At 36.5% G+C, this 27,936-nt stretch overlaps 1 protein-coding gene across 3 annotated transcripts in view; it reads left to right on the top strand.

Annotated features, from left to right (window-relative positions):
- Positions 1 to 22,850, top strand: part of PRKG1 (protein kinase cGMP-dependent 1) — a 1,210,064-nt gene extending 1,187,214 nt beyond the window's left edge. For all 3 annotated transcript variants that reach the window (XM_051982636.1, XM_051982637.1, XM_051982638.1), the window contains 6 exons: positions 3,634 to 3,775; positions 9,518 to 9,681; positions 12,129 to 12,251; positions 12,725 to 12,787; positions 15,652 to 15,718; positions 17,597 to 22,850. In XM_051982636.1, the coding sequence (XP_051838596.1) occupies positions 3,634 to 3,775; positions 9,518 to 9,681; positions 12,129 to 12,251; positions 12,725 to 12,787; positions 15,652 to 15,718; positions 17,597 to 17,695 (658 nt within the window). In that variant the 3' untranslated portion in view covers positions 17,696 to 22,850. The remainder of the gene's footprint in view (positions 1 to 3,633; positions 3,776 to 9,517; positions 9,682 to 12,128; positions 12,252 to 12,724; positions 12,788 to 15,651; positions 15,719 to 17,596) is intronic.
- The last annotated feature ends 5,086 nt before the right edge of the window (positions 22,851 to 27,936 follow it).

Below are 27,936 nucleotides of genomic sequence, written 5' to 3'. Positions count from 1 at the left end.
ATTCCACTGTGTCTTTTGGGTTTCCTTCCTTTCCAGACACTACCCTCTTTATGCTGGTATAAAGAGACAAGAGCTCAGATAGGCTTTATGGTCTGGATTTGGTGCCCCAACCTTTTACTACTGGAAATCATGTTTTAGATGATGTGAGTTGACTGAGGATATATCTAATTTCGTAGAATTTAACAAAATTAATTGGCCAAATATTTAGCAGGTGCAAAAGAGAGTCACAGAGAGACACAGAGACAGGAAAAGAGAGAGAGAAAGAGAGAGAGAGAGAGAGAGAGAGAGAGAGAGAGAAGATGTAGGAGATGAAATTCAATTAAACTGAGATGCTAATTTAGAGAGAAAAAGCTCTGAATTCAAATTCTAGCTGTACAGCTTAGTAGCTGTTGGGCAAGTTCCTTCATCTCCTTGGGTCTCACAACTGCCTCATCAGTAAAACAGTGGGATGGACCATCAAAGAATTTGAGTGGGGAGCTCATGCCCAACATGGAACCTCACCAGGAACCCCCTCCCTCGCATCCCCAACAAGCTATCACTTATTGCCTTCAATGTGCTCGCGTTCTAGCCAGAGTGGTCAGATGTACCAGCAACTGACCTGCCCTTCACATTAGCTATAAGCAAGTTATTTAATGTTTTTCAGCCTCAATGTCCTTATCTATAAAATGGGAAAAATAATCCACCCTACAGGGCTGTAGTAAGGTTCAAGTGAAAGAATGTATGTAAAAAACTCTGAAAAGATCACAACACTACACAAATGTCAGTTATTGTTATTGTCATGGCTAATGACAAAAGTACAGTAGAGATAAATGCATTGATTTCTTTTTCTGATTTAGATTTAACTGAATGATGTTTTAATCAGTGTGATTCACATGTTAAATAAATAGATTCACACTCAAAAATGTGTTATTTGTATATAATGAATTATTTTCTTTATTACAAGTATTCACTAGGACTTTAACGTTTATGTTAATTGTCATAATAAATACTAGTGCATGACAGAAAAACAACTAGGAAATCAGGAAGACCTCCCTTAAATCCTCTAGACAACTCACTAAGAAAGGAAAGTATCCAGTAATCATTAAATGCTTTTAATGGAGGGACTTTCCATACAGGGAATATATTGAAGTCTCAAGTCCAGATCTGAGGTGTGGGGGAAGGGAGAAAAAATATTAATAATCAATTCATGAATTAACATTTTGGAACCAGTCTTCAGCTTTCATTTAAAGCTGTTTTCTGGTCCATCGTTACCTCCCATTTAAAGAAAGACATTTTCTGACATGTTAGTCTTCAAGGGCATTTATAAAGCTACAACCAAATTTAATTGGCTCCTGCCCTTGCATTCATCTGTGCAGGAGATTATTTGAATCCAGTTCTTGGGTGAACTAAGATAAGATCTGACATTGTCACTTTTTGAAAGGAACTGGTTCTCTTTTCAAAATGGGTTTCACCTCTGTGATTTTATTACTGAAACTAAATTTGTCCTACAAGGAAATCTCTCAGTCGTTCTTTGTTGACTAGCCATTGTTGACGATCAGAAAGTCAATATGTCCATGTTCCTGTTAGAGTTCTTTCACATTTGTTATATTCTCTGTTATTTCTGAAATCTGTATAGATCAAGCACTCTTGAAAAGATTGACCATTCTGGTGACCGGAGGGTAATTAAGTTTCCCAGTCGTATCTAACTTAATATTGGTGTCTACTGCCATCTAGCTATGGAAAGAATCGTTTTCGATGAAGTGATTTGAGTTTCTCGGTCTATTAATTTGTGTCACAGAGAAGACCTCACTGTCAAGAGTAGCTAATATTTCAAAGAACTATAGAATACATGATATATTTATTCTAGCCATTTTCTAAATTTGTTAATAAAAACAGAAACAAAAGTGCTTTATAGCGAATTTGAGACTGTCACTTCCACAGCCGATGGTAATTTTTCATTTTTATTTTGTTGTAAGTAACTCTGACATGTCTTAATGTGATGACTTCTATAGATTGGATTACATTTTCAAAACTTATCTAAAATTACTATTTAGTGATGAAAGTTATATCATTGATTTTTTTTGTAATGATTCCTAACTCCTACAACTTTGAGGGAACCTTAGGTGAACCTTGCATTTTACACCAAGATAATTCTCCGAAGCAATTGATCATCTCATTAAAACTCATTATGAAGTTAGCTGAAAGCCATTGCTCACCTATGGCTTGACTTCCTACTTCTAGAAGACCCAGTTATTGTCAAAGGGGTTACATAGAGTCAAATATAAGCTCTTGAAAACAGGCAATGTTTGATTTTTTTTCTTTAAATCTCAGTCACTGACTGATAAAATATAGAATATGGAGTTTTTCCTTTTGTAATTTCCATAAAAAGCTGAGTATGTTTTAATATGGAGCAGTAGGAAAGTACATGATATTTAGTCAAAGGCCCTGAGTTCAAATCTTGTTTCTGCTCAGGAAAGGGTAAGACCAATTGTATAATTAAAAGGCTTTTCCAATTCTGCCATTTGGTGATTAAGACATTCAATCTTCTCCATACACTCAATCAGCAAGCATATATTAAGAAGAATTTTATGTGCTAGGAATTGTGCTCAGTCAAGGTAGGCGATACAAAGACAAAAGTGAAAATGTCCCTGATAGAAACTATCATTATCTTCATTTTACAGATGAGGAAACTGAGGCAGATAACAGTTAAGTGATTTGCCGTTGGTCATACAACTAATACATGTCTGAAGCTGTATTTGACTGACTTAAAGTTCAGCCCAATGTTCTATGTGTGTGTGTTTGTGTTATAACAACACAAGATAAAGAGATATTTGGAAGCACTTAGCACAGTGTCCGGTACATAATAGGTATTATGTAAAAGCTAAGTATTACTATTGTCATCATGATTATTAAAAACATTGCTCAATTTTTTAGACAAATTTTGGGATTGAATTCCCAGTTGTTCCTTAGAACCTGCCATCTAGAGTGCTCTTCTCTCACTAGAGAGAATACTTTGATATAAAATTATCAGATTGTGGACTGGGAGTTGAAAGAGCCTTTGAGACTGTGCATTCCCACCAGTGGCAAAAGGACTAGATTCAGAGCTCAGCGTTTAAATCTTCCTTCTGGCCTTTATTACTTCTACATTCAATGGAAGATTATCCTCTCTGTTTCTTCTTCTCTAAAAAATTAAACTCAATAATACTAGTAGTACCCAGCACACACAGTGGTTTTAAGTATTAACTAATCACCAAGCATTTAATAAGCACCTACTATGTGCAGATCTTGTTCTAGGTACGGAGGATTCAAATGCAAAGGGCAGTTTCTGTCCTTAAGTCAAATCAACAAAGATTGATGTTCCAAGCACTAGGCTGAGTGCTGAATACTGAGTTCCTGCTCGCAAGGAGCTTCCAGTCTAATGGAGGAGGCAACATGGCTGACAAGTCTATGTCTTCCAACAGGAAAATAGAATAAGACAATGGCCGGAAAAGGACTTTGCAAAGCTTAAGGAAGTATATAAATGTCAGCTGTCACTTTGCCTTGTGAATTCATCAATCCTTTGTTCTTTGGCCAGAACAAATCAAAACGCCAAGTCCGTGACTCTATTGGTTAACCCATTCTATGGCTCCATTGGCTCTGTTTTCTCTTTCCCAGAGGTTCATTTGAAGATTCGACAACCAGATTTTATACTGCGTGTGTGGTAGAAGCGTTCGCCTATCTGCATTCCAAAGGAATCATTTACAGGGACCTCAAGCCAGAAAACCTCATTCTCGACCACCGAGGTTACGCCAAACTGGTCAGTATGTTTTGCGGCTTGTCTCTCCATGGGGGTGATGGCCCTTCACATGTGAAATTGGTCTCATGGCTCTGGTGTGAACATTTCCCCTAAAAGTGACTCATTGTTGCCCTTCAGCACCTGTGTTCATAGCCATGCATGCTGTTCCGGGATTATGGGGAAAAAAAAGTACAGGGACATTTTGGAGTTGTAGAGCACCAAGCTGAAACCATTGACTGTTTCAGCATTTGTTATGTTCTATTCTCAGGCTTGGAGGGATTGTAGAGAAGTAATCTCCTCCAGATGGCTTCCATCCAAAGTAATTGTTTATTGTTAATTATCTGGGAAGATTTGAAGCCATTCTCATGAATGTTGATGCCCCCTTGAATACCTTTCCCTTCCATTTGCCCTCTTAAACTTAGCCCATTGCCTTTATCTTCATCCTCTCTCAGCCACATACAGAATCAATCAGACTCTTGATCCAACTAGAACTCCTTAATTCACTTTAGAAATCCCACTCTTTCACTATAGCCACTTAATGGTCAGTCTCTCCTTTTTCCTCATTTCTTTTTAACTTATTTTCCATCCTCCTTTCAGCCTCTGATCCTTCGATCTTTTCTCTCACTTCCTCACCCTTGCTCTGTCTTCACTTTCCGTTTTTCACAGTCTTGAACCTGTGACTAATCCGTTCAAGCAAATTCCTTTAAACTTCTTGCCCTCTCTCCTATTTCCAAACCTAATGCTGACTCACCCTAATTATCCATTTTATACTTCCTCACGCGTTCCTTAAAGAAAGAAAATCAATCATGCAGACTAGGCAGTAGACTAAGATTAGAGTAACTAATCTCACTGCTGCACAGAAATCCTTTTATTCCTTCCCAAATGGCTCTATCACACCTTCCCCAGCAACTATGACCAAATCTTTCCCTTGTTTCTCCAATTCCTAAACTACATCCTCCCCATTCGCTTAGCAGAGAGGAAGTCCCTCAAGTTCTCAGCACAGAATTTTCCTGAGAAAACAAAAACTGACATCCCATGTTCCTCCTCTCTCATTCCACATTACCTCAAAATCTTTGCTCCTCATTCTCTACCATCGGCTTCTTTGTTCCAGTCTCTGACAAAGAGCTGGTCCCGCTTCTTACCAAGGCCAGTCCATCACCTTCTGCTCATGATCTTATTCTTCTGCCCATCCATGATACTGTTCTCTCGTGTTTCTCTTCCTAGAAACCAGACTGCTCTTCTTCATTCTCCTTTACTAAGTCTTCCTTTGGCTCCTGTCCAGTCACTTTGAGCATCCCATAAGACTCTCTTTGGGATCCTTTTCTGTTCTCTTTGCATACTTTCACCCTAATTTCATCAGGTCACATGGGATCAGTTATTATTTTTACATAGATGATTCTCAGAGATTTATTTCTGTTCCTAATTTTTTCTCTGAGTTGTTTACCAACTGCTTTCTGGAAAACTCCAACTAATTGTCTTGTGGGGGCATCTCCAACTTAACCTGCCCAAAATGAAACTCATTATTTTTCCCATCAAACCCATAAAACACACAACACAAACAACACATATATATGTATAACCCCCCCATCTGTCTCCTAGGGCATCACCCCAGAGTTCACAGTTTTACTGTCATGCCTCATTATCCCTCCTCTCCAATTACACATCCAATTAGTTTCCATGTCTAATTGATCCAACCTCCACACCATTTCTTACATCTGTCCACTTCCCTCCCCTCACAAAGCTCCTACTGGAATTCAAGCCCTTTCTAATTGATCTTCCTGCCTCCAGTTCCATCAATCCACCTTCCACAAAATTGACAAATTCATGCTCCTAAAGCATATACCAACTATATGAACTCCTGCTCCTCAAACATCTCCAGCAGCTCCCTATAGTAAATCTAGGAGAAAACACTAAATCTTATCCTGACATTTGTGGCTTTCCACAATCTGATCCTCACTTCCCTTTTCAGGTTTTTTTTTTCTCCTTTATCTCTTCTCTGTTCTGGTCAAACTGGCTTGGAAAGTTGTATTCTATATGTGATATAGAATTGGACAAGTGAATGCCCTATATCTGAAATCCCCATCCTCCTCATCTCCAAGTCACAGAAATCCTAGTCCAGTTCAAAGTATTTAATGTACTACTTCCTACATAAATCTCTCCTAATTCTTCCAGTTATTAATAATACCTTCTCCCTGCCTACATAAATACTTTGTATTCTTTATTTGTACACATGCCTACCATTATAGAATGTAAAATCTATCTAAATACATATAAGTTCTCTGAAAGTAGGAATTATGTCATTTTTGTCTTTGTATGTTCTGTTCCTATCATAATGTCTGAAACACAGTAGTTGAGTGATATTTTTAATTATATTGAATTATGTTTTAATTTCCTTAGGGAAATGATTTTGAGGGCTTTTTTTAAACTACTTTGCTCAGAGGATTCTCAACATTAGCTAATCTTACCCAATAGTAGCTCAGCTGTTCAATTTGATGAAAAAAAGCAATTTACTTTTAAAAAAAATTAAAGGTTGAATTTATTATATACGTCAAGAAAAATTAAGTTGTACATGATAAAAATTCACAATTCATGTGCAGATTTATTTTATGTCCTACTTTATATGTGAAAATGCTCAGGGAGTTTTAGTTTAAGCTCCATAGTTTAAAAAAAAAATTAAAACTTAAATGAAAGAATTGAACTAGATGAGCTTTAGGGTATTTCTAGCTGGAATCTAATCCAGTCACTGTCAGTGTCTTTTTTGGTAATTATTTTTTTATTTTGAATTTAAATACAAAATGAGAAAAGGGGGGATTGCTATACACACACCAGACTAGAGAAGATTCAATATAAAATAATAAATTTCCATTTCAAGGAAACCTATATAATAAATATCACACATTGTTTTCAAAGCTGCTCACGTTTTCTTTGTTTCCTTATTGGTTTTCTTTTGTTCTCTACTGTGCATTTTTTATTTTATTTTTTCCTTCCTTCTCTCTTCCACTCTAAAAAAAGACTCCAATTAAAAATGGATATATATGTATATATAGATATATATGTGTATATATATGCATGTGTATATATGTGTGTGTATATATGTATATATTTGTACACACATACTTATACATAGATATGTATAAACATATCTATGTATATCTATATTTATACACATTTATACACAGTTTATTTTTCCCCCTCCCTCTCTCTCCCATTCTAAAAAAAGACTCCAATTAAGAATGGATATATACAGATACACATTTATATACTCATATACATAGATATCTATAAACATATACAAATATATCTATATTTATACACAAATACACACTCACACACATATATATAAGACCATAAGTTGCTTTTTTTCCATCTGTTATCTGTTTCTCTGAAAGTTTATAGCATCTTCCTTCATAAATCTTTGTATGTTTTTTTTCTGAATAACTTATCATTTCCTATGTCACACAATATCCCAGCCCAATCACATCCTATCTGAGAGATTTCTATAAAAGTTCCCCCCTCCAATTTTCTGCATTTCTTCTGTTTTTGACCACAGAGTTTTATTTACACAAGAAAAATTTAATTTAAAATAACTGAATTTATTCTTTTTCTACTTCAACAATATTCTTACCGTCTAATAAAGTTTAAAGTCTGATACTGCTGAATCTACTTCCTTTATATCTTTTTTCCTTCTTTGAAGTTCCTGACCTTTTGTTCCTCTAAATGAACTTTGTGATTATTTTTTCTAACTCAGTAAAATAATTTTTTTAGTCATTTGATTGGGAAGATATTAAATAAATAGATTAGTTAGGTAAAATTTCCATTCTTAAATTAGATTGTTCATATCTACCCATGAACAATAAATATTACTTAATTTACTAATTTTTAAAATCTTTTTAAATTCACATTTTATCAAGCCTTCACTGTGTCCAAAGCTCTGTTTCAATTGTCACTGTAAAAAAAAAAAAGGAAATGTCTCTGAGCTCAAGAATCGCACTGGATGAAAATCAGCAAATCTTAGGTATTCCAAGCTTCTCAGTATCTGGATTGGTATTAAATTAGAGTTGGGTAGAGATTTTTGTGCTAAATTTGGTTATTTCAAGATTGAAATTTATAATTATTCCATAGTTCTCAAGGAAATTATATAATTGTTCAAAAAGATTTACCTCCTTGACCAGGGCTTGCTGAGATGCTATTTGTTAACACCACTAATAATCCCCCAATATTTGTCAACAAATATTATATAAGCCCTCAGATCATCAGAGTGTAAAGGCCCTCGGTGGTCATGTGCTGCAACTGAGACCTGACCAAGATTGGTGTCTACAACGTCACCAACTAACGATCACCTAACATTGGCTTAAAAATTTTCCATGAGAGGAAACCCAGAGAGTTCTTCTTTTAGCTATGATACTAGGCAAGCTATAGAGCTAGTCTTCATCTCAGTTCTCCTTCTAAGCAAGAGGAGACTGGGCTTTTTGGCCTCTGAAATCTCTTCCTATTTTAAGTGAACAATTTTCCAAAGAAATCCCACTTTTGAACTTGAGTAGTTGGGATATTTTCTCTTTTTTCTTCCCCATCAAGACTAAATTTGCCTATTTGCATCTTCTACCTTCTGGCTCCCAAAGGGAACAAGTTGATCAGTTGTTCAGTGAGTTTTATCAAATCCTTACAATGTATGAGCTTCCTGCTGGGGACACAAGAAAAAGGAAAGAATAAGCATTTTCAGGAACAATCACTGAGATGGTGAGGGCATGTAATAGTTAGACATATCTGAGATACATACAAAGCAAATTGGGGAAGGGAAAAGGGAAGAGAGATCAGAAAAGTTCTCACAGAAGGTGGGAGATGAACTAAGTTTGAAAGGAAGCCAAGAAAACTAGGGAAGCGAAAAGATGACAAGGGATACTCCCATGCCAACTAGAAATGCTTAAAGACACCTATCATCGTGTTACATTATTGAATGATTAGTTATTTAATATTTAATCAATGATAAGACTTTAATTAAAGTAGGTAGGAAGTGTCTTCAGGTGTCCAGATAGCCCAAGAGACAACACATCAGCAGATCTGGTTAAAGTGGGATTAAATGACAAAACAAGGAAAGTAACTTAATTTAAAGAGGCAGCTGATAGTGGATAGAGCCCTGGGCCTGGAGTCAAGAAAATCCAAGTTCCAATCCAATCTCGGACACTTCTCACCATATGAGGGCAAATCACTTCACCCCTGATTGCCTAACAAAAGGATCCACTGGAGAAGAAACTGGCAAGCTTCTCTAATATCTTTGCCAAAAAAACCAAATTCAGCCACAACTGAAAAACTGAATAATTAAAAAAAAAAAAAAAAAGAAAATTAGTTCAGAATTCCTTCTTTGTTCAGATAACAGCAAGCATTCCTGTGTAAAATGAATATTATACTGTATTTAAATCACAAGAAAGAACTAAAGAAGAGCAATGTAATGGGCATGATTAGGCAATGTTTGAATCCTAATTAAAAAGTTGTCTTTGTTGTTGACGTGGTTATTGTTTTTGACAAAAATGAATCATTTGCAGAAGACAGGATTATAGAATCCAAGATTCCTGAATTTATTTTTACTTTTATCACTCTCTCCATATTTTAGTTCAACTTTCTCAAGTAGGCCCTTGTATTTGTCCTTTGATTAAAATCAATGAAATCACATTTTATAGGATTCAACTGGCCGCTCTCCCTCCGCGTGGAGGAGCAGTTTGCTTTTGTGTGTGCTTATTTTCTCTTTTCTTTGCTTTTTGCTTCTAGGTTGATTTTGGCTTTGCAAAGAAAATAGGATTTGGAAAGAAAACATGGACTTTTTGTGGGACCCCAGAGTACGTAGCTCCCGAGATCATCCTGAACAAAGGTCATGACATTTCGGCAGACTACTGGTCTCTAGGAATCTTAATGTATGAACTCCTGACTGGCAGGTATGAGCATTGAGATGAGAAGTGAGGGTAAAAATGGGACAGCCAGACATGAAATGGCTCTGCTCTTCTCTTTTATTAGGATGCTTCCAGAGGAGCAAATTCCCATAGATTCCTGAATTTTAGAGTTGGGCATTACCCACAGCCATTAATCCAACCTGTATAGGAAAGGAATCCCCACTATTAACATACCCAGGTCCCCTACTGAAAAGCCCCTAAGAACAAGGAGACTCTCACCTCCCAAGGCCGCCCTCTCTGGGATGGCCTGGAGCCATCTTGGTCTACACTGGTGCCTTTCTAACTTTCACCCAGTGTTCATTAGAACAAGGATATTCTTTCCTTTCATGTACTTGAAACCAACTATCATATACATCCACCCACCCACCTCTTGTTTTCTCCAAGTTAAACATTCCCAATCCTATTATCTGATCTTCACATGATACAGATTCAAGGCCCTCCACCATCTTGTATGCCTTTCTCTATATGCTCTCTACCTTCCCAAAGGATCTTGTGTTGAAGATCTAAGAATTGCCTGGGGGCAGCTAGGAGGTGCAGGATGGAGCACCAGCCCCAAAGTCAGGAGGACCTGAGTTCAAATCTGGCCTCAGACACTTAATACTTCCTGGCTGTGTGACCCTGGGCAAGTCTCTTAGCTCCAATTAACTAAAAAAATAAAAAGAATTGCCTGGATATGCAGATTAGTGGCTGCCCAGGTGCCCTGTGTACATTTGATATGACTTCTCTTTTCCCCATCTGATTTGTTAAAAAAAAAAAAAAATCACAAATCCAAAATTTCAACCCAAACAATTTCCTCCCAAAAGTCTGTCCCCACAATCCTAATCTGCTTGCATCGATTTCCCACGTACTCTCCCTGGTTAGATAAGATGGCCCTGTGGTACCTTCTAACTCTACATTCTTTGATTCTGTGATTCTCTGACACTGATAATTATTGTTGAGATGTTTCATTACTTCAAATGAGTCTTAATGGGCTGAAAAGTAATTCCAACCACTCATTCTCAGTTCCAGGCTCCCTTTTCATGTATCCTCATATCTGTTTCCTCTCTGAGAAATCAATCATTACTGGCCCTCATGGGCTCTTCCCTGAACTATTGTTTAGCCATTTATCAGCCTCCCTGCCTCCAGGTCCTCCCCTTGACAATCCATCATCTAAGCAGCTGTCAAATCAATATGCTCAAAGGTTGTCATCCCTGCTCTGGGATAAAAATACAGATATTTTTCAGCATTGACACCCCTTTCCCATCTGACCCCTGGCCACCTTGTCTGAGCCTCCCAGGTTCTGTCATAGGGTAGTTCTTGCTGTTCCCCATACACATCATTCCATCTTCCACCTCCATGCCTTTGCATAGACCATCCTTCATACCTCCCCCTTGCATTTTATTATGCATTACACAATGCATATAAAATATATAATATTATATACATTATAATATAGTAATATGGATATTATATAATACATAATACATGATGCATTAATAGGCATAGACCTATTAAAAGCTGCAGATTCTCTCTAAGCCTGGGTTAAAACACTCCTGCATGAGACTTTTCTTCATCCCTTTGATGGTTAAGATCCTCTCTCCCCTCCCCAAGATACTGTATGTCACTGGGCAGTGTATAGGTTCCCCACAGAATCGGAAAAGCGAGGATCGTTTTTTTGTGCCTTGCATAGGGTCCCTCAGCCTCTCTCTCACCCAGAACCATGATTGCATCTGCATCTACTGGCTCTTCCAGTAAGGAAACATCCTCCATCAAGGCGGATCAGCATGAGCTCTGCCAATTAAGAGTCTTAAAGTGTTTCTTGAACCGCTGAGAGCTTGAGTTACCCAAGGTCATGCAGCCAGAGGCAAGATTCTAATAAAGATTTTATTCTAAGATCAATGTTCTGTCCATTCTACCAAATCCCATAGGTTAGAAGGATGTATTAAAACTGATCTTTGAGCAGGTATTCTAAGGATACCAGATGTTTACAGAGAGGGAATACAGTGGGCAAAGAAGCTTTGTAAGAGGCCTGGTCCACTTCCCAAGGCCCAGGTTCACACCCCAAGACTGGAATTCATGATATTTTGCATCTTACTATTCTTCTATATTCAGTTCAATTCAGCAAGTGTGCATCAAGCCCTTGCACCGTAGTTGCAAACAACCAAAATGGAAGTAATTCCACCATCAAGGATCATGTTTTCCATATGGGAATTAAAGAACATATACATGGAGAAGTGAATTGATTCCTCTGTCCCATTGATTGCTCACAAAGCACCCTCCAATATCAATCATTTAACTTAATCAATCACTTATTGAGTCCCTGACATGTGCCAAGGATTGTGCAAGTCACTGGGGATGTTTTTTGGAGTTAGTTTTTATGACATGTTTAGAAATGAATTCTTTCCAGAATGAAAACCTAAGAAAATGTTCCTGTTTTATTCTTTTCCTTCAAGTCCTCCTTTCTCAGGCCCGGATCCTATGAAGACCTATAATATCATATTGAGAGGAATTGACATGATAGAATTTCCAAAGAAGATTGCCAAAAATGCTGCTAATTTAATTAAAAAACTATGCAGGTAAGCAGTTCAACTTTTATTTTGATCCTGTGTACCCCAGTCCCTTGCCTTCCAAAGTGTGTCTGTATGTTTAGAAAGTGATTTATATTCCTCCCCCCTTTTAAATTTAATAAGTTAAATATTAATATTTAAAATGAAATTAAATAATAAGATGGACTGGTTCTACATGACTTCTGAGATGCCTTCCTAAATCTAGAATCCTAAATAATTTTCTCCTTGTTTCAGAAGCTGGAAGTTAGAAAAACCTTCTTTGTAAGAAAATCTTTTCATAACATGAGACCCTTTTATATAATTCAATTCACTTTAATTTAAAAATTAATAAACAGTATTAAAAATAAGTATTGTGTTGGAAGCATGTGCTTTGTAAAGAAGGTAGTGAGATTTGGGAGATTTTGATTGTATACAAAGTGAATCAATAATTTGTGTTAAAATAAGAAAGTGAATTCTTTATCTTTCTATCAATTTCTTGATAGGGACAATCCATCGGAAAGATTAGGGAATTTGAAAAATGGAGTAAAAGATATCCAGAAGCACAAGTAAGTGTCCTTTCTGGGCCTCAGTGGTCCTGACATGTGTTTTTGCTGTTCAGATCTGAGGGGCTTTTATGCAGAAAGAGAGGAGGGGGAATTGGAGTTCACCTTCCAGAATGAGAATGGGGCTAAAATGAGGCATTGGGATGAGCTAGCTGGGTGGATAACAATGCTTTCTTATACAACAATGATATTCCATGACATTCATAAACTACAACTTATTCAGCCACTCTCCAACTCATGGGCATCCACTTAAGTTCTTTGCCACTACACAGAGTTGTTACAAACATTTTTGCACACATAGGTCCTTTTCCCTTTTTATGATCTCTTTGGGATACAGTCCTAGTAGAAACACTGTTGGAACAAAAGGTAGGCACAGTGTGATAGCCCTTTGGACATAGTTCCAAATTGCTCTCCAGAATGGTTGAATCAGTTCACAATTCCACCAACAATGTAATTGTGTCCCAGTTTTCCTACATCCCCTCCAACATTCATCATTCTTTTTTCCTGTCATCTTAATCAATCTGAGGGGTGTGTAGTGGTACCTCAGAGACAACAATACTTTCAATCTCTACAATTATGTGTCTGTAGTGTGCCCATACTTCTAAAACCACTTCAACTTTTCATTTGCTTGTCCACATTTTATCTCAAGGACGCAACTATCATTGCCTCCTCTCCAGTAAATATTCAACAAATCCAAATTCCCATGTTCAACAAATATTTATTAAGCATTTACAATATTCCCCACAATATACTAAGCATCAAGAATAGGAAGATGAAAGTAAAATAGTCCCTCCCATTAAGGAGTTTACATTCTATTTAGAAGAAAATCATATGTTCATTGTCAATTAAATACAGACTGTATACAGTGTTACACAAGGAAATTTCCCTGGGGTGGCCCAAGAATAAGGAAACATCTCTGGTTGGAAGTAGGAGAAAGCCTTCCTTTTCTGGTCTCCTCCTCCTAAGAATTAAAAGCCTCTTTTGTAACTTTGAAAGGAACAAAGGGAGGCTAGACCCCCTCTTCTCTTACTGTGCTCTAGGAAAACCAGGATTATATTTGAGCCTTCTGCCTAGAAGACCCAAGTCTCTAGGTTGCTCAGTGCCTAATGCAACAAGCAAGAGGAGCTCAGACCAAAGATTGGTCTATGAATTCTTTTAAAAAGGCAAACTAAACTCATTTAGCTCCCTAATATTCTTATTTTATAGAAACCAATAAACAAAGTGATGTAGTTACTTGGCCAAGATTGCCCAACCCCTTGGTAGCAAAATGAAGATAACTTTCTTGGGTTTTTCTCAGACTCTTAATGCCTCAAGATCTCCTATTTCAAGTCCATGGGCCTTCATTTCATGGTTACTCTTCACAGAGTCATGAACAAAGAAACTCCTTGGCTACAATTAATTATTAAGAGAACGTGGTCCAAATGGAGGGTCAGAGAATCTGAATTCTAGTCCCAGATCTGCTCCTTCCCATGAGTTTAATAACTTGGCACGTTTCCTACCTATTTTGGATCACATTTAATCTCATCTCAAAAATGAGGAGTTTGGATGGCAGGACTTTTGAGAGAGTCTAATTAATTTCTCCTTGTTTCAGAATCTAGGAGTCAGACACCCCTTTGGAAAGAACCTTTTCATTATAGGAGACCTTTTAGATAACTTGATTTCTATTAATTAAAAAAAAAGACATAACTGGAAATGTGTTCTTGGAACTTCTACACAATTAAAGACTAGAGCAGTTTAGCTACTACTTTTTAAAAATTATATATATATATATAGATGTAGAAATATATCTATATATATATATATATGTATTTACACATATATTTCTTTTTTATTATTACTTTTTATTGACAGAACATATACATGGGAAATTTTTCAGCATTATCCCTTGCAATCACTTCTGTTCCAACTTTTCCCTTCCCTGCCTCCACCCTCTCCCCTAGATAGCAGGCAGCCTCGTACATGTTAAACATACACATATATTTCTTAAAACACAAACTATACATATCAGAAGGCTATATAAGCCTCCTCTGCTTAAATTGAAACATTTGTTTTTGCTGGCAAATGTTAAGTTAAAATAAATTTTTAAGATGATCTGGTTTTTAAAACATGTATTCCTGAAGTAAGTTGGAGAAAAATATATTTTGTACCAGTGGAAATGCTTATCAATTGTTTCATTCAGTTCAAAAGAACATGCCATGGAGATGGAGGACAAAAGGGCCAGGTTCAAAGCCTACAAATGTCTCAAAGTTTCTAAACTCCTAAAGCCATCAATAAAGTCTCTGATAGTCTTCCTCAGAGTAGAGAATGCCCATCCCAAGCAGTTATCCACACAGAGAAAAGCACAAGTATAACAACCCCACCCCTGGGGCAAACAAATAAACAAATGGTTGAAAATAAATAAACAAGAAATTGGGCTAAGTGCTAGAGATGTAAAGGAAAAAATAAAGAAAAAAGCACTTCCCTCAGCAAATTTAGTCTATTAGCAAAATTGACATTTTATTCAATCTCTGCTATACCTATCAAGTTATTAGCCATATATATCTATGATAATGACTATGGATTGATGCAGTGAATAAAGCCGCAGATCTGGGTCAGGAAATCTTGAATTCAAATTTGACCTCAGACACTTAGTAGCTGTGTGATACTAAGCAAGTTGTTTAACCTTATTAGCCTCAGGTTCCTTATCTATAAAATGAACTAGAGAAGGAAATGATAAAGTACTCCAATACCTTTGCCAAGAAAATCTCAAATGGGGTCAACAAAGAGCCAAACGTGACTAAAATGACTAAACAACAATCATAAAAATGATCCAGAAACACCGATATAAAGATAAAATGCTCTGAATTGTCTGTTTGTTCCCTTTACAGATGGTTTGAAGGCTTTAATTGGGAAGGCTTACGAAAAGGTACCTTGACACCGCCTATAATACCAAGTGTGAGTAATTTCTCTAATCTGCCATTGTGTGTCTGTCCTGCTCTTTATTGGAGATTATTAGTCAAAAATTCCTTTGAGTTATAGAAGCCTGTGTCAGTCAAACAAATACCCTTGTAGATCTTCCCATGCTGGCCAGATCCAGAGACAGACTATAGTTCTATTCTTTTTTTATTTTATTTATTTTTGTTTTCCCCGTTTACATGAAAAACAATATTTTTTGGTTATACATGTACATTAATTTTTTTTACATAGTTCCATATGAATCATGTTGGGAGAGAAAAATCTGAACAGAAGGGAAAAACCATGAGGGGGGAAAAAACAGAAGGAAAAAAGTGAACATAGCATGTGTTCATTTACATTCAGTCTCCATAGTTCTCTCTCTGCATGTGGATGGCATTTTCCATCCAAAGTTTATTGGGATTGCCTTGGATCACTGAACCACTGAACAGATATGGTTCTATTCTTCAAGGACTTGGAGCAGGAGAATTTTCCAACTTCGATAATTCATGAAAATGGTTCACTAAGGCAAGGGTGAAAAATCAGGGCAGGGAAGAGGGTTCTGTTAGAGGAGCTGCTATCTTATTCTGAAACAGGGGTGTCTACACAGATGAAGTGTGGACATAAGCATATTGCAGAACCACGACTTTGAAACACCTGGTAATTTTTTCTGGATTGGTCCTCTCTCCACTACTATCCAAGTGGTTGCCAAGTGGAACCCACATTACAAAACAACAACAGCAATAACAAAAAAATTCTTCACTTTATAAAAGATCAACCTCAAGTTGCCTTTAAAAAATCACTTCATGAAGCCTTTTCTTATAGTTAATTAACTAGTTAACTTAGGCCAAAATGAGGTAAATATTGTTTTTAGACAGAAATGATTGAATGAATGAATAGAAAAATAAATTAAGTACTTACTCTGTTCTAGCCTCTGTGCTTTGGGAATAAAAAATAAAAAAGACAATCTTTGCCCTCAAAGAACTAATATTTTAACAGATGAAGACAATATTTTAATAGATGGTAATCTTAGAGGGAAGTTTTGATGAAGAAAGTGGCAGGGATATTGAAAGACGTTACAATGTAATAGAAAGCACTATTTAAATATATTTGTATAACATTTTGCTGCTGAAACTAGCTGTATAACCCTTAGGAAATCACATAAGTGCTCTGCTTGTCAAAATACTCTAGAACTTCCTACAAAATCATAGACTGATTGTGAGTTACATTAGCGTAGGGAGTTCTCGTAGTGGATGTCTCCCATGATGAAAAGCCTATATCCTTTGGATAGTTCCATAATATTATTACTGTCCATTGAAGGCTGAACAGTTTCGATATAAATTTTTTAAAAGGAAATGTCAATTTCCTGGAAAATATCATTTTGGTTATTTTTATTAACTTACTAATAAACTTATATTACAAACCCATCTATTGCATAAAATAAGTCTTACCAGAATTGAATTTGCAATGGTTTAGGTATAAGGTGAGCCTGTTGGATATAGTCATCAATTTCACACATAAAAATCATAAATGAGAAGTATGTCGGCACTTTCCTGTCGCAGGAAATGACCATTTTATCCTCACTGAAATTTATGTCGTTCATCAATCACTGTCATTAGCACATGATTTAGGGAAAGAGTGGGAGGAAAGAATGTTTTATCTAATAAGAATATCTTTTGAGAACAAACTCAGCAGGAATAACTTGTGGAAGAGTAGTCAGAGGTCCTGCGTTCAAGTCCCACCTATGATACATGGTCCGAGTCTGAGTTTCTTCATCCGTACAAGGTCAGAGCTGGCTAGCTGGTCTCCGAGCTTCTTCCAGCTCTTTTTAGCTTTGCCTTCCACGCTTAGGAGACCCCTCTGCTTCTCCCCCATCTGCAGGTTGCATCCCCCACAGATACGAGCAACTTTGACAGTTTCCCTGAGGACAATGATGAGCCACCGCCAGATGACAACTCGGGATGGGACATAGACTTTTAGTGCATTTTTCTTACCTGCTTCTGCCTTGCTGAAGACAGCTTTTCTGAGACACGGCTGCCAGCAAACCTGAAGGAATGGGAGAAGATCCGTGCTCGGGGTCACCATGATGCCTTGATCGATGATGCTGCTACAGCACTCCAGTGGCATTAGGACTTATCGCTTAGAAGACAATATGCTCTCTCTACATGTTTTATGTTTGAACCGAAAATTGTAGTTGACATGGTGGTCCTGAAGCAAAGCCTTTTCACCAGTAAAGAAACGTTTTCTACCACATCAATGATCTTGCTTTGCTCTAGTTATAATCTGAAAGATAGTAATGGTATAAGAAATTCTTCAATCGAGCTTCAGTCTGAACCTTGCAGCTAGGATTCTCAGTAGGATCAAATTGTGCTTTATTGGGTACTGTAGTCCTGTGTGGTATGGGTGGCCAGGGTGTCAATACTACTCATCAGAAAGATTTTGGGGTCTTTTACTGCAGGCCAGTGTCTATACAAAAAAAGGACCACAAGATGATTAGTCAAGGAGCTCATGTCAAATCAGTACTAAACTGTTATTTAATTTTTTCCCCAAGCAGTAGTTATGACAAGCCTGAATATTTTCCTTTTTAGCTTTGTTTTTGCTCATTTTTCCTTTTTTCTTTACCATCTATTTTACATGGGAGGGGGAAGAGAAGGGAACAAGCATTTATTAAGCTTTATTAAGCGCCTGCTACGTGCTAGGCACTGTGCTAAGCGCTTTCCAAATATCTCATTTAATGATTTTTAAAAATAGTGATAAAAGCACAACTCTGCTAATGGTTTCTGAAAACCATCACGGCAGATGTGGACATGTTCTTATACACAAATGACAGTGAGGTGCATGATGCTTCTGGTTTGGATTTTTTTGTTTGTTTGTTGTTGTTTTTCTTTTTGGTCCACAGGCTTGGTTGGATTTAAAAAAAAATTCATAACCATTTCACGTTTTAGCAGAATGGTCCTGGAGCTTGGAGGGCGGCAGCTGATTGGTTTTATTCATTCTCTAATAGGCCCTCAGACTGAGGCTTTAAAAATATTCTCATTTTTTAAAAGATCTCCCCTGTCCTTGAGGGGAAAAAATAAGACCCATTAAACACCCCCACAAAAACCACTCTAGAGGTGCTATGTATATCTTTCATCTATAAATGTCAATGTGTAAACCAGCCAACACACATCTCAACCATTTCATATGCATTTCACAGGTAGCCAGAGACTCACACACACACACACACACACACACACACACACACACACACTACCACTGAGGTGGTTAAACCAAACTCTTGTCATAGTTCACTTTCATATCCCCTTAGCTCCTGGTCTATGGAAAAGGAGAGGGGGGACGCAGGAATAAAATCAATTAAATCTAGCTTCTTGTCTTACTTTCCAGAACCAAGCGAGACTGGCACCACCAATGGCCCAGTCAGCAATTGAGGGATGAAACACTATAACTGAGTCAGTTCAGGGAGGAAGACAAGAATCTGACCGGCTCAATGTCTGTGTTTTTCCAAAGGTACTATATACATAATGATATCAGCCCATTAGCATCTGGAGGAAGAGAAAGAAAAAGAACATTGGGCAGGGATCAAATCAAAAGTTATAAGAATCCAAAAGGCAAATTTACACCCAAAAAGGCACTTAATATTTAGCTCAAAAAGACTAAGTCAAAAGACTTTGGAAATAAGCACACAAACATACACACATACATAATAATCAGATCTGGTTTTGTGTGTCTAAGAGGTATCTTGAAGATTCATGTTCAAAAGGATCTGCTAAGGGATAATACCCAAGTTTATCTAGTGCATTTGATCATGAGCCTTTGAAATGTTACTTTGGCACAAAGTACAGTCACTTCAGTCAGGATTCTATGTTTTCAGTAAATCGCTATTTCGCTACATTCTCCTCTGAGTTTGGAATAGTGTGAAGGAAAGCTGAGGTGGAGTTTCATTGCAGAGGCAGATGAAGTAAAGACTTAAATGCAACAGCTGAGGAAATCAAATGGGATGATTTCTACAAAAATGTATCTGCTTTAGATCTTCATGTCAGAGATAGAAAAGCCAAATATTTTAAGTTCTAGAAGATGACACATTGCATCTAAATTTCTTGTACTAAAGACATCTTCAGAAATGCAATGATTTTTCTTTTTATTTGTGTAGGAGCACAAATGGACATGGACTCTCTGAAATATAGCAGCAGGAGGGACAAGTTCAAATATCTTCGTGTACTCGTACACATATATTTTGAACCAAATCTTTAGGATTTTTTGCCTTGATTCTTTTAAAATATGCTTTCTATTTCCTTCTAAATTTTCCAGTAGGACTGATCTTTTAAAAGATATTAGCAGCATAGGTGGGGAGGGGCAGGAGAGAGGGAGATAATAACTCAGAACTCTTTTTTTTTTTTACTTAATATTAAAAATAAATAATGAATTTATTTCTTTAAAGGACATTAGCATCAATAGACAGTTCTGAGCCCCCAATTTAACAAGTTTATCTCTAAATTTCTAAATAAATTTATTGCTAAATAAATTTCTCTCTAAAAGAGAACCAGCTCACTACTGTTGATTTCAGAGATCTAAATCTTCCTAGTCTAAAAGTTTTCTGTTCTTAGCATTCCTTCTGATTTGGCTTGGATTTTTTTAATTGACCCTTGTACATTGAATTACTATAGTACAGGAAAAGAAACAAACAATAACTAAAGAGACTAAAATGGAAGTATTCATAAATTTTTTTCAAAATGAAGTTTAATCTACCCAAGATTTGCTAGAACACTAGCTAGAAAAGTCATCTAAATTTTATATTCTTTTAGATCCTCAAAGAAAACAAAAATATTCCTCCCCCCCAAAATAAACAAAAAAACAAACCGTGACTCTTATGACATTTCAAAAACATCGAGATTCCCTCCCCCACTTGTCATAGGTCTCTGCAATGATTGTCCATTTCGCCAATTTCTGGAAATTAACTAAAAAAAGTTACAAAGTAGCACCGGGCACCATGAAACTGACGACACAGATTCTTTCTAATGCTTGTAGATTTCATGTGTAGTATGGCTTTGTGCTATCTGGAGCAACACCCGAGTGTATCGACAAGGAACTACTAGTGTCAAGCAAAAAATAATAATCTGTATCCAATCCCCATAACCTTCATCACTGAACTAAAGGATTCAGGTATTGTCTGTATGCACACAAAGACTTGAGGGCTAAAATCATGGTTTTCACAAAGTACTTTTTACCCATTTTCTGAACTCTTCCTTTCCCCTTCACCATTTTCTACCTAATAGTAAGTAGTATCTAGAAGAAATGTCCTTGTTTGCTTTGCTAAATTTCTTGTGAATACATCAAGGTTTGGGGAGAAAGAACTTTCTGTGGGAGTTTATTGACGGTGATATTGATGAACGGCTAAGAAAATGGATGTTACATTATTTGGGGTGAACCGAACACATAAAAGAACATTTTCCTGGGGAAATTTCTCAAAATGACCTTTATGTCCCCTTTGTCCTTGTAGGCTAGGACATAACATCTGACCTATGTAGCTTCTAATACCAATCTGTTGGGATCCTTTATTGCCAGTGCAAATCTATTTTCAAGTGTTATTCTCTCCTCACAACGATGTGATTTGCACAGGTCTACACACGATGATATTTATAAACTTACTGTCATTGATTTGTTTTCCTAATCTGAGTCTCACTTTTATGTGAGCAAACCAACAACGTACTAGAAGACTCCAAGTCAGCTACCATATTGAAAACCAGGATGTTAGGACTGAATTCCCAAGGTAGAGGTGATCTGTGGTTTATTTCAGAACTGCATTATTCACAAACAATTTTTCTTTCACAATAGGACCACAAAGAAATATTTATGTAAATAGATATTTTCGTGCTGATATTTTGTGGTACATAGATGACTTTCTTTTTGCCCGTGTTTCATGGCATCCTCCTTTTGATTTCCTTCTTTGTAACAGTTTTAACGATTTTAGGTCAGAGTAGACTCGAATGGTCACAATTGTCAGTATTCTTGAAAACTTCTGTCCATCATCCTGTTACTCATCCGTCCCATAGTTTAGATCATGACCTGGCTATTTGGTATTGTTGCAAGTGCCTTAAATTCATGGCATCCTATTTAAAAAACAAAAAAACAAAGTTGGTGTTATGCTGCATGACAAAGACAAATACACCTCAAAATGTTGTCCTTTCTTAGCTTGCTGCGTTTTACAGTTCTTTCTGCTAACGATTTATAAGCCTTTATTATATAATATTGAACTACAGAAATGATGAAGTGGTTCTCTTATTTCTGTTAAATGTACCAGAGCTGTGTATCTGTTCATGAGATACAGCGTCATTTCTGTGAAATGTCTAAATGTACGTGCAGGTCAAATTAATATATGACATACTATCAGTCTGTATACAGGTATTCCTGTTTTGCTCAGCTGTGCAGATTCAATGAAAAAATAATAGTGCAGTAAAAGTTCAAACATATCATGTTTTCTAGACTCCATTCTGAATGGTCCATGGCCCCCCAAAAGAAAACATTGGTCAGTGTCTGCAATTCACGCCAAACTCAGTCACAACCCGAGACAAAATTCACACGAACCAGAGCCCCTGGGCGCGCCCCAGTTAACAAAACAGGATTCTTGCTTTCTATGAGTTCTTGTATATGCAAATTGTTTATGAGACAAGTCTCAAACACACCTAGAAAGCTGGATGTCGAAAAGTGTGTTCTTAGTCCCCTTCTATAACTGTCCCTGCATAAACCGACATAGCTCTGAGACTTTGATAATGTCTCCAATGTTTTAGGCTTTTTGATTCAAGGGAACTTTATTTAAGCATTGCCTCAGATTTATCCCAGTTTATGCTGTTTTTACACTGGTCAGTTCTTTTGTATTCTTACAGCAATGATTCTTTGACTGTCCTCTTATGGATTTGTTCTACATGAAAGAGGTTTTTTTTGTGTGTCTGTCAACATGTGACACTCGTCATCAAAATGGTCCCTGACCATTTGTACTCTTTCGATGTAGATGGAAAACTTTTTTTTCATAAAGTTACCCGCTTTTGATTTGCTCTGTATTTTCCCTGCAGCTGTAATTGCCGAGTGCCTGTTGTATACTTTATAGAGTTGAAATAAAAAAAAAACAATTACTTTTGAACAGAGTTGGCGTTTTCTTCCAAGTGAGATTCCCTGCTTTATAAAATTGGTCCCTAGCATGAGAAGAGAGAGACGTGAAATGTCAGAATTGCAAAGGATCCCAGTGGCCATTTAATCCAAACTACATCTCCCCAATTCAACTCGGTAGGTCTTTATTAACGAGCATGTGCCTGGATATATAAATAAAATGAAACTGGGACAGGTACATGGTGTGTGACAACTAGATGAGAAAGTTTGGGAGAGTTACAAAGATGAAGAGCTGATCTAAAGGATGAATGACTGACACACCCTTTCAAGAAGCAATGTTAGTATTCTATAAGATGCTTGAAGAATACTCATGTAGCCTTTTCTTGTCAAGCTCAAATGAAGAGGAGTCCATCGCTTATCAAGGCAGTCCATTCCAATACTGGACAGCTCTAAATTGTTGGGAAGTTCTATTTAATGTCAAGATTAAATTGCTCTGTTTGTAACTTATACCCTCTGCTCTCAGTTCAGCCCTCTGGAGTGAAGGAGAAAAGATCTGATCTCTCTTTTACAAAAAAAAGTCCCAGTTTTAGTCACTCTTTGTTATTTAACATTATTTCATGGAGTCCAATCTTTAATGTTTTCAGACGTCTGAAATTTCACTAGCTGTGTGATCCTGCTCAATATGCTCAGCCTTAATTTCCCGCTCTATAAAATGGGGATAATAATACCACTTCCCTCACAGGACTGTTGTAAGGAGCAAATAGGATAATACATATTGAGTTCTTTACAGACCTTAAAACATTATATAGATGCTAGCTATTGTTATCTCATTAAGGTGGGTCCTCACCCCAACCATCCAGGCCTTCTCGTGTGACACTTGACTAAGTCATCCTACTCACCACAAAAAAGCTATGGGTATACCCATATGTCCATGTACTAAATGTACTAAATGTATTTAAATTTACTAATGTACTATCTACATTGTCTAAGTGTACCAAAAATGACCCTAGAGTTAACTAAAAAAATAAACAATAATTTTAACAAAGTTGAAGTATATAAAATAAATCCATACTAATTATTGTAATCCTTTTATATCACTGACAAAACTCAGCAGGGAGAGCACACAAAAGAAATTCCATTCAAAATAATTATAGAAGCTGTAAGTTATTTCAAGATGTATCTAACAAGATGTACCCAAGAACTATATGAATCCAACCATAAAACACATTGTCCATTCCAGTGTCATTCCTCAACAGGTAAGTGACAATTTTTCTAAAGATGTCCATGGGTAGCTGGAGCCAATATAATAAAAACTGTTATATCATTTAAATTAATTTACTTCTTTGATTCTTTACAGATCAAATGGCCAAAGGAATATTTTAGAATCAGAAAAAAATAATAATGAAATTCATACAAAGGAATAAAAGGTCAAGAATATTAGAAGTAATAATAAAAAATAAATAAATAAAGGGAAGGAAAGGATTTATCAGTATGACACATAAAACTGTACCAAAAGATCAATAATGATTAAAATGATTTGGTACAGGGTTGTTGTTTTGGTTTGATTTTTTAATAAAAAGCTCTAACAATAGAACAGATACTGTACACTACATTCAGAGCACACATGAATTGTATGAAGAAAAGCAAATGAAGGTTTTCATTGTGTTAGCCAAGGAAACACAGAATGAAAAGGATTAATTAAGGAAACCAAATGTGATGATTTCTGGAAAAATTCTTGGGATCTTCAAGTCAGAAATGGAGAAACCAGGTAATTTTAACTCAAAATAGATTAAATGTTTCATTTAAATTTTTCATGCCAAAAATATATTCCTAAATGCTTTAACTTTTTTTTTATTTGTGTCTGAACACAAGGCCACTCTGACTCTGAAATAGAAAAGTGAGGTGGAGACGAGGGGAGTCTGAGGCCTCTTCTCTTCAGACAGTTCCTCCTCATTAGGGTCACTGGAAAACTAGACTTCTTTTAACCTCTGGAATGACTTGTCATTCTGTGTAACTCCCTGATTTCAGCTAATCCTGTGCTTTTATACAAAACTCAGAGGAAATGACTAAAATTTCTCAGCTAATTAGAATAGATTTTGGTCTGGCACTGTTGCCCCTCATCAAATAATTTTCAAGGATTTTTCATACTTAGTCTAAGTTCTATAATAGAATTGGTCGATTACATAAAATTATATGGAAAACAGACAATTGGACTGAGGTAAAGGGGATGAGGAACTTTGCAGCAAGTTTCTCAAATAAAGGTCTCATATGCCATATATTTAAAGAACTGATTCAAATTTATAAAAATAAGAGCCACTTCCCAATAAGTAAATCTTCAAAAACATCCAGGTACTTACTATATAACTGTAAGTCACTTAATAAATATTTCTCCTTCGGTTTCTCATTTATAGAATGAGTTCATAATAGCACCTTTATTCCAGGGTTGATCAAATGAAGTAATATGTGAAGTGATTTATATACCTTAAATCACTTTGTAAACATTAATATTGTTAACTATTATCAAATATATGAAGAGCAAATTCTCAAAGGAAGAAAGTCATACTATCCACAACCATGTGAAAAAGTGACTAATCATTAAAGAAATGTAAATTCAATCAACCCCAAGATTCCACCTCACACTCATCAAATTGGCAAAGTCTTCAAAAAAAATTGACAAATATTGAAAGGGTTACATGAAAACAGGCATATTAATGATGGGATAGGTAGGGATGAGCTTGGGAACAATTCTGGAAAACAATTTGTATTTATATCCTTCATAGTCATATTACTATAATATCTCTAAAAAGCAATTAAAAAATGGGTCAGCAAATGATGGCTGTAGGGCCAAATTGGCTAACTTTAGGGGGAAACAAAACAATCTTACTTCTGAAGTCAATCGAACAGCTTATAGGTTAGGTTTGGCCCTTGAGTTGTTAGCCAAGGGTATTTTTTTTAATCAAAAAGAACTAGAATCTAGGGACTGTGCTCATGAATTAGAGAATAGCTGAACAAATTGTGAGGTATGGAAGTAATAGAGTAGTATTGTTCTGTTTAAAAAAATGATAAAAGACAATTTCAGAAAATCCTGGGAAGTATTAGTTGATAGAGAGTGAAATGAACATAAGCAGGAAAACAATTGGTACAATAACAACAATGAAAAGAAAAACTCTTGGAAAGACCCAAGGACTCTCCATGCTTTGTCCCCAGGGGACCTTTGATGAAATGAAGCATGTTATCCACCATTTGACAGAGAAGTGATGAAAAGAGACATACATACTTTGGACTTGGCCAATGGGGGATTGGTTTTACTTGACTCTGCTTATTGGTTACATGTTTTCAACCCCCTTCTGTTTTTATTGGGTGGGTTAGTAGGAAGAATAGGGGTTAACAATAATCATATCCCACCCCCCCTAAAGACCATTAAAACATTTTTAATGAATAGAACACAAGGAAGTTCAGAAGGAAACATAGTCAAGGACGATTTTGAAAGTAACATATGGAGTTTATTATAAACTTTTGTAAAAAAAAACAGTATGAAATGGTTTCATATGCAATCTTCTTTTTATGTTCTGTTGTATACTTGGAAATGTTCTTTTTCGGTGGGTTTAAATTCAGAATTCTAAAAAAATTAAAAGGCATGTGGGTGGTCAATTTCAATCACAATCTGTAGAAGTTAAAACTTGAATTTATTTTAAATACATTTTATATTTATTGACCTGTGCGCATGCTGTTGTTTCTCCAATAGAATGTGAGCTTCATGAGGGTAGGGACTCTTTCATTTTTGTCTAGGTACCCTCATGTTACGTGCCACACAGTAGGTGCTTCATAAACGCTTTGTTAATTTAATTTAATTTTACAGAAATTAATTTAATAGAAATGTATAAGTTAAAGAGCACTCTCTAATAACCAACAAGCCTTTATTATTAGACCTTTTTGCTTTGTCATGCTTTCAAAATAGTGATTATTATTTTGTCAGAGAAGGTGAATATTATTGGTTGGTACAGTCACCTTCTCAAGTAGCACAGTCATAAGAAGAAAAATGAAGTAAATTGCCCACCAAAAAAAATTGGGGAACTGATCTAATAAAATCCTCTGTCAAAATATGGCTGTGACCTAGATTTTAATCAGGCAATGATCAGATGAGGTATGGATGTCTAAGAATGTCAAAAACTGTCCAAATGAAAGGCGAGGAACAATTTTTAAAACTTCAGGTTTTGCAAAGTACTCCATCCTACCCTCCCCAAGCGCCTATTCGAGCATTTGCTAATGATTCCAGTGACCCAAAAGGATTGTGGTAACCTCACCTCAGTACATGAAGCTCAGCAAAAGTCAAGTTGGAATATAATAAATCCCAAGTCATTCCTCAACAGGTAAGTGACAATTTTTCTAAAGATAAAATGCAAACGAACCACTATTTTTAAAGTGTTCTCAATTAATTTTAAGAAGAAATTTAAATGAAACCATTTCTGAAGTGTCACTGCACACCCTGAATATCCCCCGAAACAAAACTCTCTCTTGCCAAAACTCCTAGGAAAAGCCATCTATGCTCATTTTCTTCCCAGGCTCCTCTCATTCCCTTCTCAATCCTCTATCATCTGGCTTCCCATTTCATCACTCAACTGAAATTGCACTTTTCAAAAAGTTATCAGGAGTGATCTCCTCAGCTCACCTTAGGGAGCTGTCCCAGGAGGCACAAAAGCTCGGAGGTGTCCGTGTCCAAATTACAGCTCTTTATCTTTCCCCCAAACTCCTCCCCCTCTGTGCTCCCTGTCATTGTCAGGAGCGCCTCCATCATCCAAGACACCCAAGCTCTCCATCTGGCGGCATCCTTGCTCCCTCTCCCAACTGCCAAACCAACTTTACTCCAGTGTAAATCTGATCACCCCTACTCAATCAACTCAACTGGGTCCCTATTATTTTGAGGACCAGTTGATCCTCCCTTAGAATGTCTGCTCTTAGAGGGCCCCCTGCTTTGTACCTGTTCACCACTTAACATGGTACTTGGTATAGATTAGGTGTTTAATAAGTACTTGTTGAATGGAGGAAGTCACATTACTTTCCAGGAAAATTCTCTGCATTCAAGTGCCAGTTTGCACTGATGTTCCACCAGGGGGCAGCAG

This window comes from Antechinus flavipes, chromosome 2 (genome assembly GCF_016432865.1).
Source record: "Antechinus flavipes isolate AdamAnt ecotype Samford, QLD, Australia chromosome 2, AdamAnt_v2, whole genome shotgun sequence".
Taxonomy (NCBI): Eukaryota; Metazoa; Chordata; class Mammalia; order Dasyuromorphia; family Dasyuridae; genus Antechinus; species Antechinus flavipes.
The sequence above is the reverse complement of the archived record's forward strand: the minus strand, read 5'-3'. Positions and strand labels throughout refer to the sequence as shown.